Genomic DNA, 12314 nt, shown 5'->3' with positions numbered 1-12314 from the left:
GCTCTAGTCTATAGGCTGAAGAGATACATTCACAGGACTATAAATACATGTATAAAGCATTGTGTTTATTTTACATACATTACACACTTGGATAGAGTCAAAAATCCAAACCTGTTTTCTACAGCTATTTAGTAACCAAGCAACCATGAGAGATGTAGGTTTCACTCAAATGTTTCACCATTAGTCTCTGGAGCAGATTCCAGTTTGAGATGATGTTTCCCTGCAATGAGGGATGTGTACTTCCCAACAAACTGCAAATCCACAGTAGAAAGAGGATAGATCTTTGTCTTGTGATAAATAATCCAAGCAGAATGCACTGACAGGAGGCCTGGGTCAGAACCAATGTCCACACTTACACATGCAGCCAATACTGATCACAAAAAGCTCTCAGATAAAACAATATGAGCAAAGTGGAGGTGCAAATGATAGTGCGGACATGTATGCTGTGGCATCTTGAAGGGGGGGAAACAAAGAGTGCTCTCTCCTCATCGTTACCATACACCGCTCAAAGTGACAGCACCAACTCTGGATGCTCTCAGTTCCATACTTTGTACTGTAAAGCTTCCTCCCACAGGATCCTATCGTTGTATTGATGCAGCCCTGAGATGTCCAGCTGTCTCTGCTGTACAAGGCAATACAATAGAGTGGTGCAGTAATGAGTCCAAAAACCGGCATTATACCACTTCCAGTTCACTCATCTAAAAGTCAGAGGTGTTTTGCATGTGTTTTTGATTAGATGCCTGAAACAAGGCCAGCAGTAAATACAAGCTTCAGTGTTTAATCTACAACATAAAATACGTCAGTAAGTATTCAACTGGTGAACCTCTGAAGCTACGTGTCGTCAAAAATCTGCAGTTGCTAACAAGCAACTAAATGATATAAGTTAACATCATCATGCTAACATTAGCCACCTTTAGCTTACCAGGGTTTGTGGATAGTCATGAGCCCCTGATATATAATGTTAGTTTCTTTGTTTCTGTAGTTCGCAATAACACTTCAAAACGCGTCAAAGTTGTGTAAAGTGTGGAGATTATCCTGCTGAGTATCATATATGTGTGTGCAACTGATTTTCTGCAATATTCCCAAATCCAAAAATTGCTCCCTTAAGGTAGCCCCTTGCGATGCTAACTTCGACCTCGGCCAACAGAAATCACATCATCACTGCACCACTCTAGTACAGACAGCATTAACTTGTTAAATAAGCAATTTCAGTAAAAACATTTTTTAAGTAACATAGAACTTTTAACCCTGTAACCTGACCAGTTCATCTGCATACTGGAACTGCCCACTGTTTTCATACTCCAGCATATCCAGAGCCACCTCGCAGCTCTCCTTCACCACACGTTCTCCGTCATCACGGAACTGCTGCAGCACGGCCAGACACTCTTCTTTGCCGATGGAGCCGAGAGCCTCTGCCGCCTCGTGACGGACCATGGGGCTCTCCCCGGAGCGCTCCAGAGCCGCACGCAGGGCCGGGATCGCCGCCGGGTGCTGCATCTGACCCAGCACATAGCCGATCTCATGACGGAACAAAGCGCTGGAGCACTGCAGGCCTGGACACAGAGACGTTCAAAGTAAAGTTTAAAGCCACTGTAAGGCAGATCATACACACATATTCTGGGGCTGCCGAGTTCTTAAACCCTTATGAGATGTCTAAATAACATATACTTTATTGAGCCCAAATTATTTACATTACGTTTGCAAGAAAAAGCATATAAATTAAATGTGAATGTAAAATCTAGTGTGTGAAGAAAAGTCCAGTTATAAGCAGTGTTGGAACTAACGCGTTACAAAGTAACGCGTTACTGTAACGCCGTTATTTTTTACAGTAACTAGTACTCTAACGCATTACTTTCTAAATTCAGTAACTCAGTTACCGTTACTACATGGTGCGTTACTCCGTTACTGCGTTCGTTTTTTTATATAGTCAACAGCCGGGCGAACAGAGATGAGAACTGTACTTAAGTACAGTACTTGAGTAAATGTACTTAAATACTTCCTGTGTCACATGCGGAGACGGGCTGTGGGCGTGTTTGTGTTGTTTACTAACAAGACTATCATGGCGGCGGCGGAGCTCAAGTCTAGTTTCTCCACCTGGAGATATTCTCACTATTTCACTTTTGTCGAGCACAAAGAAAAGAACGTTTCTGTTAAATGTAAGTTGTGTCCTGGCGGGTCAAAGAGCCTATCTACTGCCCAAACCAGTCATTCACATCTCTTAAAACATCTGCAAAAACAACATGCTGGGACGAAGCTAGTAGCTAAGACCACAGAGACTCAGCCGACGCCACTCCACCTCCACCTGCACCTCAGCAACAGCGGCTGGATTTTAACCAAGGGACTGCTAGCCAGGGAAAAGTCGATAAAGCCATTGCACGGTATGTTGTAGAACACATGCAGGCTATTGCTACAGTGGAGTCACCCGCTTTCAGGGAGCTAGTTAGCATGATAGCATGTCCCGGCGGCACACGGCATATGGGACGGAAAACTTTTTCCAACTACCTGGAGAAAGAATATACAAAAATGTAAAGCCAGCTAATATCGATGCTATCCAGATTGCATATAATGCATGTCAAGTTGATCAACAGATTGTATTATTCTCCAATGCAATAACAGTACTGAAATGAAGGCTATAAGGGCATTAATATAATGGGAGCCCTTTTTTTAAGTAACTAAAACGTTACTTTTCACAGTAACGCATTACTTTTTGGTGTAAGTAATCAGTAAAGTAACTGAGTTACTTTTGAAATGAAGTAACTAGTAATGGTAACTAGTTACTGGTTTTCAGTAACTAGCACAACACTGGTTATAAGTTATAAGTCCAGTTAACAATCAGAGAAGTTCTAAGTTATGATATAAATGTCACCGGTGTCTCCTTTTACCTGGGCAATATGGGGTTACCAAAAAATGAACACTATTTTGTTTTAATCTTTATGACAGCTAATAACCATAACAAGGCGGTGGATCTGTAAGCAGTCTCTCACTATCGACCAATGGGTAGTCATAATTATGAAGTATGACTGTTAGTTTAAGACTGGAAAAAGACAAAGGTGGCCCTCTGGAAAGATGGGACAGGGCTGCACGATTTGGGAAAATAATCTAATTGCGATTTTTCTGACAGATATTGCGATTCAATTTGCGATATTTGTTTTTAAGCGACCCAACGCAAGTTTATTGAAAAATGCGGCCATATCTCCGGCTAGGAACATCGCATCAACGCGCTCCCGTCTCTAGCACCCCCGCAGCACGAGCTACGAGTGAAAGAACTAAACTTACATGAAACTTCCGTTGGGTTGCTTTAAAGTCAAGCTTCAGTTTAAGATTCACCCTGTCATAGAAACATGTGATGGAGCATTACTAACCTGACTCAGATGGTTTGTTTCACCAAACCATCTAAAGCTCTATTGTAAGCCATTTGGAAAAGTATTTCAAAAGCACTTGGCAGGTGATTGGATCAATCTGTCTATCACCTTCTATCATGGGCCACTTCTGATTGGTTAACAATGGCTGGTACATGTGGAGCACAGCACTTCTGATTGGTGTGGATGACTGACACACAAGAAGAACAAAAAAAACTAAAACAATTTTTTTTCTAAAACTTAAAAAGAATCGCAGGCTTTGCGATTTGATAATTGCATAATTTCAAATCGCGATTTCGATTTAAAATGGATTAATCGTTCAGCCCTGGACACATACCTCACAAAAGGGTAACTTTATGATATATTTTGGTTAAGGAAAACAGTGATTGCTACCATAATATTGTCTGATATCCTACTCAAGACCCATTGGTTGTAGCCGTGTTTTAAAATTGTTCGGTTTTTATTGTTTCTTTGTAGTTGTATTTACTTTTTTCTGTTTCCTTCTAGCTTAACTAGAGCAGCGGTTCTCAAACTGTGGTACTGCAGGTGGTCCGTGGAAAAAAGCTAAATAAAATCCACTTTTTATTATCAAGGATTTTCGGGGACCACCTCATATGTGACCTGCTCTATCAAAATCAGTCGCATTGACCCGAAGACACATTTGAGCTGTATACACTGTTGGAAAGAGGAGATTCCTAGCTTTCTAATGATATCAGGCAATGGGGTAGTGGTCGTTGGGCTCATCGGACATTTATGAGAGAAAATCTCTAATGTCCGAGTGTAAGTGAATGCACCACAAGCCTTGTAACCCCGGCCCTGGCGCGAGCGTGGAAATATGATTGGCGGCGATTTCATTTGAACAGGACGGCGCAAAACGAGAAGCATCCGGACCCAAGTAGACGGAAGGAACGAGGTATTTGTGGTCTACAATGATGACAGAAAAGAGACTGTCAAGTTTGGCTGTCCTCAGCATTGAATCAAAACGCACTAAAGCTTTGGATCTTAATCAGTTTGTGGGGCGTTTTGCTGAACAGAATGGTAATCGCCGCATCATAACAGTGATTGACAGCTGATAGGAATAATATGATTGTTAATATTATCATATTAAGGCGAGACACGGCAGGCAAAACCATCGTTTTTCAAGTCCTGGTCAATTTTGAGATGTTGTGCTATTTTGACTATAACATGTTTTCTTTCAGGCTTTTGGAAGGAAAACGAACAAAATACACATTTAAGTGTTTATTTTACTATAGTTTGTCTATTTGCATCTGTAGATTTCTCCTAAATTCACCAAAAGTTAGCATTCTAACATAACATAAAGTACCGCGACCGCTGTGTGCACCATGTCAACAGAGATATCGTTGGAAAGCTGTGTCTCTCCTGCACGATCTCATCAGATCCAAATATGGTCATTTCCTTTGTATCAGCAACCAATCGTGAAAGCACAAAGGGGTCTTAAACCAAGAAACGAAATCTCATTGGCTGGTGTCAATTTCTGACAACGTGATTCGTTCAGATGCGTCACGTGGTGTGCTAAAACACTTCCTGGTTAGCTTTCCGCTAGAAATTGAAATCTCAAAATGGCAAAAGAACAGCGAAAAAAACGTTCACAGAGAAGACGACAACAATTTTCACTTGCACGAAGCAAGGTTAGACAAAAACAAATGACCCCGAACATGAAATACCTTCACGGAGTGCGTCGATGCGCAAGCTGTCATCCAAAGAACAGGAGGGTTTAGTTAGCGCCTCACTGCAATCTTTAAAGGTCGTTTTCTCAAAATGAGTTTTTTCACCTACTCTGAGTTCGAAATTTCAACTTCAGTAGCACATAGAGACACCAAACCTTCCAGTTACATTCCTATCAATATTATGAAGGCTTTTACAGAAGGGTTTGTTCATATATAATTCATAGCCTGAATTATACAACATTGTATACCTAAAAACATGGCAGAAATGGATATTTTAGGGCTGTTGACAGTATTTTCTGATTTATGGAGTGATAAAAAGAGATATCCAATATCCCTTCTGTAAAAGCCTTAGATACTAATATGACTACAAAATGAAACAAGACTTTTGAATCTGGCTTTATCCAAAGTTCAGATTTCGATTCCTGAAATGTTTTAAAATATGTGCATATTTAATGAGATAATGGATAATTTGCATATTTAAACATGCTATTTCAGAAAACTTGTAATAGAAAAGACAATTGCCTTATTGTAAGTAATTAACTGGAGAAATTTCTAGCTGATACCTTTAAGTTAAAAAAATTACCCTATTCACCTGGGGTGTCTCGCCTTAATGCAGACAAACATCGATGAGACAGTTACTTAATGTACTTATTGCAGCAGTCTGCATACATTTGGTACCCCTGGTCTAAGAGTGAAACAAACTAATTCAGTTATTGTCCAGTTCAAATGCATTCAATTATGTCTGCCATCTTATATATTTCTATTTAAGGCTTTTCTGATGTGCCACATTAATGTCACCTATGTTATTGAGTTGAAATATCAATATTGTGGCTTTCCAAGTTAACATTGATTGATATGACTGCGATTACATCAGCATACTTCTGCCAGGGCCAGGGATGCCACCCCTCAAAATCTCCTGCCACCACCCCATGAATATTTTTCTAGAGCCACCCCTGAGTAGGCTATATGTTTCGTTTCGTTTAATAAGTTAATTTCAGGACAACTTGTGGCGTTGTTTGGGATGACCTAATTAAAATACCGTCCGCCGTCCTCTTTGAGAAACATACACAACGCAGACAGACACCGGTCACAAAAGTATCAGATAGGCTTCAATTTAATTTGATTGTCTATGATTAACTATAAACAAATATTGGCGTTTTAACACTACGTTTATATATGTACTTATTTGTATGGTTTGCATATGAGGTGGTCCACGAAAACCCTTGATAATAAATAGTGGTCCGCATAAAAAAAAGTTTGAGAACCCCTGAACTAGAGGGTTATGCACCCTATGTGTGTTACTTTGATATATTGTATGCAACTTTATTCACCTTTGTCCTAAAGTGTATTTGCTACTGATGTACTTATTCATTGCTACAGTACTGTTTGTATTCTATTTTTTGTCAAATCTGGAAATAAAAATAGAGTTACAAAAAGAAAAAGTCAGTCAGGCGAGACAAACACTGCAGAGAAACTACATATTATTAAAATGACTAAAACAGCTATGTTATAAACATTGATGCGTAGATTAAACTACGATTAAGTGGTAGTATTGTTTCCTACCGTCTCCCAGTGCCAGCACAGCCTCCTCGTCGCCAAGGTTACGCAGTGCGAACATGGCACGGTAGCGTTCAAAGAGTGGCTGAGTCTCATCCAACAGGGCGATGCGCAGCTCTGACACACTCTTCCTCTCTGCCGGGGGGGCGGGGTCCACAGAGCAGTAGGGGTTCTCATCTGTGCTCCCATCGTCCAGCTGCTTCTCTCCTCTGGTCTGCAGCCACTCCAGACGACGCACAGCCAGCTGACACGTCTCTGCTACCTGCATTTACAATAAGACTCACTCTTATTCCTTCATACATTAGCTTTGATTGACATGTGTGTACTGTTTCAGGGACAAGAAACTCAAGCAACACACATAGAAATGGAGGATTAGAGTGAATGAATTCCTTGTTTAGCTCACATTAAATGAAATATCATATAATTTAAATAACTCCAGCAATGAAACAGCCTTGATTCTTGTCTTCCAATGCATATTTAATTGAGACCCTAAAATTAGAGAAATCATCAAGTGTTTTTAGTATTTATTCGCCTGATAGCAGTGCCTTGCTAGTAACAGGATACCCGTTATATCTATCACAGGCTCCGCCCTCTACTGGACTCTATGGGTACTACCTTATCATGCAAGCATTCACCTACTGAGATTTCTATAGATGTAGCCGGCCCCGGGGCGGGCCTACCTGAATGTGCGCGCATCTCACTTCCGTATAAAAGGAGGCCCCGCCTCCTGACCATCATCCTTTAGTCTTCAGCGAGCGGAGGTGATACTAGCACTGAGTCTGAGACGTTTTAAGGAGAAAGGAAAGCGAAAAGTATTATCGAAATGTAGCCACTCCTGGAGCATCGAAACTGCCCGTCGTGCCAGTGTTTCCAGTGCCTGGGGCAGGACCATGCCGAGCAGGGAACGGGCCAGACACCGGCCTGCGTTGCCTGTCGCTCGATCACCGATGCTGAATCGCCGGCATCGTGCGGAGCACTTCTGGAGGAAAATCGGCCCGCAGATGATCCGGACCTCGAGGTGGTAGAAATGGACGATCTGGAGGACGTGCCATTTGAGTTCACTCTGCCGAGGGACCGCGTGGTCGACTTCGCGGAGGGGGAAGATGACGACATCTCCTTGTCCGACACCCCCGGATCTGATGGCCAGGAGGGCCCAGCACTCAGGTCTGCGCGACTGGACTTCTCAGCGGTGATGACCCAGGCGGCGGAGCGTGTAGGCCTACCACTCCTGCCACCAAGGCCTATACGCCACCTTAGGCAGGGGTTTACGGCCCGGTGCTTCCGGCGCAGCCGGCCTTCGTCTCGCCCCTGTTGCCAGACATCTGGCAGTGTGTGGAGGCGACATGGCGGCGTCCATTGAAGGCGAAGGCCTCCATAGCATCCATGTCGGGCATTATCAGGGTGCAGGGCCGATCAGACACAGTGTGTCCTGGCGTGCCACCCCTCGATGAGAGCCTGGCGGCCCATCTGTTGCCGCGATCAGCTGGTTGGCAGAGGTGAAAAAACCTCTGCCCCCGCTGCCGAGAGGCCCTGGAATATTTAGATAAAATGTTCAGGCTCGGTGCACAGATGGCGGCTGCGGACAATAATCTTGGTGTGTTGGGCGTCTCCATGATTACTCCTCAAGCAGACGGACCGCTGCATAGGTCAGATGAACAATCTGATCCATGGAGTGGCCGCCGCAGCCGGGCGGGTGATGTCCTTGGCCACAGTAGCGTCACGTCATGTGTGGCTGGGACTCACCGCGCTGTCAGTGGGCATCAGGCCCCCTTCCCGGGCGTAAATGCGCTTACATTTCTCCGAACCCCTGGAGGGTCGCGGGGTGACGTAATACACTCTGGGCCCTTACAGGGCTGGAGGGCTCCCCTCGCCTGCCTGGGGGCAGGAGGGGGAGATCCCTCCATACTATAGTCCAGGGGTCTGCAACCCCTGCCGCGTGCCAATGCTGGCACGCGGCACCGTAACCAGTGGCACACTAGGAATAAGTGTGCAAAATATTAAAATTGTATTTTCGGATCCTGAACGAGGCCGCCGCCAGAGGCGTCTCCCCGTTACCTGCAGAAGGAAGCCATGCACGCAGCGCAGCTCCGCTCTCTTTATCTCCAGGTGACTTTCTGCTGCTTTCTTCCGTGGTGCAGTGCTGATCGTTTCACCACGGAGGAAAGCACTTCACTAATTGCAGTACCCATAAGGAGCTGTACAAATGCCGCAGTTTTTGCGTGGCTGTGTATTTAGTTGAAAGCCCAATGGCGATCTGCTCATCTCTCATCGAAATAATATGCTCCAAAGGGGCGGACTGGCCATCTGTGTGTTGAACTTTCCTGTCGGCTCCCAGACCGTAGTCGAGGAGGGCAGAAGCAACAAGCTTCAGGTTCAATAACCCACTTTAGCTTAAATGACTGGAGAGAGGCGAGCTCTTCTCGGGAGGCCGTTGCATTTATTTAGCTGTTCTTCTGTTTCACAAAATACATCACAGACCTCTGTTTTTCTGCTTCCTCGTTTCACTTCCAGAAACATACACACGTTCTCTCACTGTCGCTCTACCATCCACAAACACACATGCACAAGCCACACCCCCCTCTCTCTCTTAAAGGGACAGCGATCTCATCTCACTCTGCATGACCCTAATATCATAACATGTGTGCTCTGGAGAATCACAGAACGGACGATCGTCCTTATTATGCCGTTTAAACCAATTATTTAAATGTGTTTGTTAAATTCTGCATCATCTAAGTTGCGCTGACAGATCCACACACTGCTCCCCCGCCCTCCTGCTGATAGTTGACAACCGAGGGAGAGGTGAGTGAGGCGCAGGGGCTGCTAAAGCCGGTCAGGGACAGTGAGGTGGAACGGTGTGTTGGACGACAGTGCGTGCATACATCGGGGCTGTGAGAGATATAACGCCGGGTTACGTATTGTAACCCTTGTTATATTAACACAGGCGGAGCCCTCTAACCTGGGGCACCGTCTGTCCTATACCGCTCGCTGAAAAGTGGTGTAGGATGATGGTCAGGAGGCGGGGCCTCCTTTTATACGGAAGTGAGATGCGCGCGCATTCAGATAGGCCCACCCCGGGGCCGGCTACGTCCATAGAAATCTCAGTAGGTGAATGCTTGCATGATAAGGTAGTACCCATAGAGTCCTGTAGAGGGCTCCGCCTGTGTTAATATGACAAGGGTTACAATACGTAACCCGGCGTTTTGTTCTTACCTCTATGACGGGATCCTGACTGTACTCTTTCAGTAAGTCCAGAACCACAAGATCACCAATCGCCCCCAGAGCCTCTCCTAGGGACAGACAGACACACAGAGTTCTAATGCAGCTCAAGCAGTTGTATGTCTATTACTAACAGCAAATACATGTATTATTTTCTTCATACTGTGATCATCTGAACATTTTCTGTTGCTGAAAAGGCTGTTTGTCTCGTTTCCGTAAAGATTTTAGGTTGAAGATGCAGCTTAGTACTGTAGTAAAGTGCACATTTGTGTGTGTAATTTTAGTATGTGCATTTTTTTTTTTAAAGCCCATATCTAGATCACGAAAATCTAAAAGAAATGTGTTTTTTAGCATGTTTTGGACTTTGGTATTTATGAAATCCATGCTTGTGTTTGTGCATTATGACTGATGAATCACAAGCATGCACACACATTCATCTGTGAGGCGGGGTAAGAGAATAGCACAGAGCATGACAGTGTGTGTGTGTGTGTGTGTGTGTGTGTGTGTGTGTGTGTGTGTGTGTGTGTGTGTGTGTGTGTGTGTGTGTGTGTGTGTGTGTGTGTGTGTGTGTGTGTGTGTGTGTGTGTGTGTGTGTTTACCTGCTTCATGCCTGACCATGGGATCCTGCTGTGTGTCTTTGAGTACTGCAGTGAGGGAGGGGATGGCGCTCGTGTCCTGCATCTGTCCCAGGCAGTACGCCAGCTCGTGCTTCAGCAGGGCCGACTCATCACTGAAGGCCTTACTGATCCACTGCACAGCCTCAGCACCTGACACACAGGACCAGACATTACACTCGCTACTAATTTGAAGTGCCCATCCTAAACACTTTTGATAGTGTTTGTACAGTAATTCATACACATAATTGATATATGGAAATATTAACCGATCTGTTGGCACAACATAACATGAAAGGGGACACAATTAGCTATACTTGAGAGCAGGATTATATAGAACAATACAAATGATGTTTGTGTCATGTGTGTGTTTTGGGTTCCTGGGTCATTTTATTTATTTGAAAAGTTAAAGAGATCCTATTTTATTTTTCTATTCATTTAGTAATGTGATCATTTTTTGTGTGAGCTAGTATTGGCATCTCATAATACTCTCATGTCTTTTATGTGTATTTGAAAAAAAGTATGAGAGTTAATGGTGAGCAACAGAGGGTAGATGTGTGGCTATAATGATGTTGCTCTAATGTTCCAGTCATTAGGCAGGGCGAAACACACGGTTCTCTCTGACTTCCCCTCAGGGAAACACAAGTAATAATGTTTCCCTCAGCAATTCCAAAGGCTGTTAGACCTAAAGGCCTCTTTGGGCACTTGTCTCGTGCTAAAGTTTTTAATTGTTAATGCAATTTCTTCTTTTCGACTACTTAACATGTTCATGGGTGTTTGTATGTTTGGTGGACATGTGGTACCTCCCAGGTTCCTCAGGGTGAATAAGGCTCTGAAGCGGCGGGTCAGGCCCACTGCTGGGTCCACCAGAACCTGACCTACTGCGGTCACCGTCTCCACACTGGTCATACTGCTACACAGGGTTTCTGATGGAAAGGAAAGAAGTTCATTTAGCCGCTTATTCTTATTGTCACCACTTATTCATTTTAATACTTGTGATGTGAATAAACATACAAAATATATCTATTCTCTCTTAAGTACAAGGTCTGAGTACTTCTTGCACCTCTGTTCATTTAGAACTAAGCCTTAGTGCATCTTTAAATATCACTCAAATAAAATACTGTACATACCCATCAATTGGTTGTTGCTCAATGGGAGAGGTCCCTATGTCTGGCTGCACTTACTGTGTATCTGCCATATTCTGTTATATGGACTGTCCATAGCTGACATAACATATGGGCTGCCAGCCACGTTTCAGGCAAAACCAGTTGTGTTATAAAAGGCTGACCGGACAGAAGCTAACTGTTAGCTTCATGAGTTACGTAACCTTCACATAAACATTGTATACAAGTAGCTATACAACAAATAATTCACAAATAATATCCGCATTGTGGAACGTTACTTACCTCCACAGTCAAGAGCAGACTTTAGAAACAGCTACACCCGCACGCTTACTGCAACTTCCGGTAAAAGGCACGTACATCCGGGAGACTGTTTTTCAGAATAAAAGTGTTTTACTCATAGACATATAAAGAGTAGACGCCGCATCGACCGCTGCTGCCTATTGGCGCTGACGAGCCGTGGGGCCGCCATCTTGGACCGGTCACCCGCTCCACTCAGTGTAATCTGTCTGGCAGGCGCAATGAAGTGTCAGCGCATTTTATCAATCATAACTTGCTGAATACAAAACTGATTTTCACGGGGGGGGGGGGGTTCTGCAAACGTCATATATGTAGGCATGATACCGGACACATGATTCGGCGTATTTTAATATTCATAGTAGGCTTAACAGCAATAGAATATTCTGGTATTTGATAGCCTATGTTATGTATGATAGGTATTTTGCAAAAGACACACGATATATAATATATACACACACA

At 43.9% G+C, this 12314-nt stretch overlaps 1 protein-coding gene across 1 annotated transcript; it reads right to left on the bottom strand.

Moving 5' to 3' along the window:
• Positions 1-44: 44 nt before the first annotated feature.
• dohh (deoxyhypusine hydroxylase/monooxygenase) lies at positions 45-11922 on the bottom strand. Its single transcript, XM_034081316.1, has 6 exons — positions 11841-11922; positions 11238-11360; positions 10420-10587; positions 9815-9891; positions 6611-6866; positions 45-1553 (listed from the first exon to the last, which is right to left on the bottom strand). Exons 2-6 carry the CDS (start codon positions 11341-11343, stop codon positions 1243-1245), a joined length of 918 nt encoding a protein of 305 aa, XP_033937207.1. The 5' UTR covers positions 11344-11360; positions 11841-11922; the 3' UTR covers positions 45-1242.
• Between the last annotated feature and the right edge of the window lie 392 nt (positions 11923-12314).

Source organism: Pseudochaenichthys georgianus, chromosome 4 (genome assembly GCF_902827115.2).
Source record: "Pseudochaenichthys georgianus chromosome 4, fPseGeo1.2, whole genome shotgun sequence".
NCBI lineage: Eukaryota > Metazoa > Chordata > Actinopteri > Perciformes > Channichthyidae > Pseudochaenichthys > Pseudochaenichthys georgianus.
The sequence above is the reverse complement of the archived record's forward strand: the minus strand, read 5'-3'. Positions and strand labels throughout refer to the sequence as shown.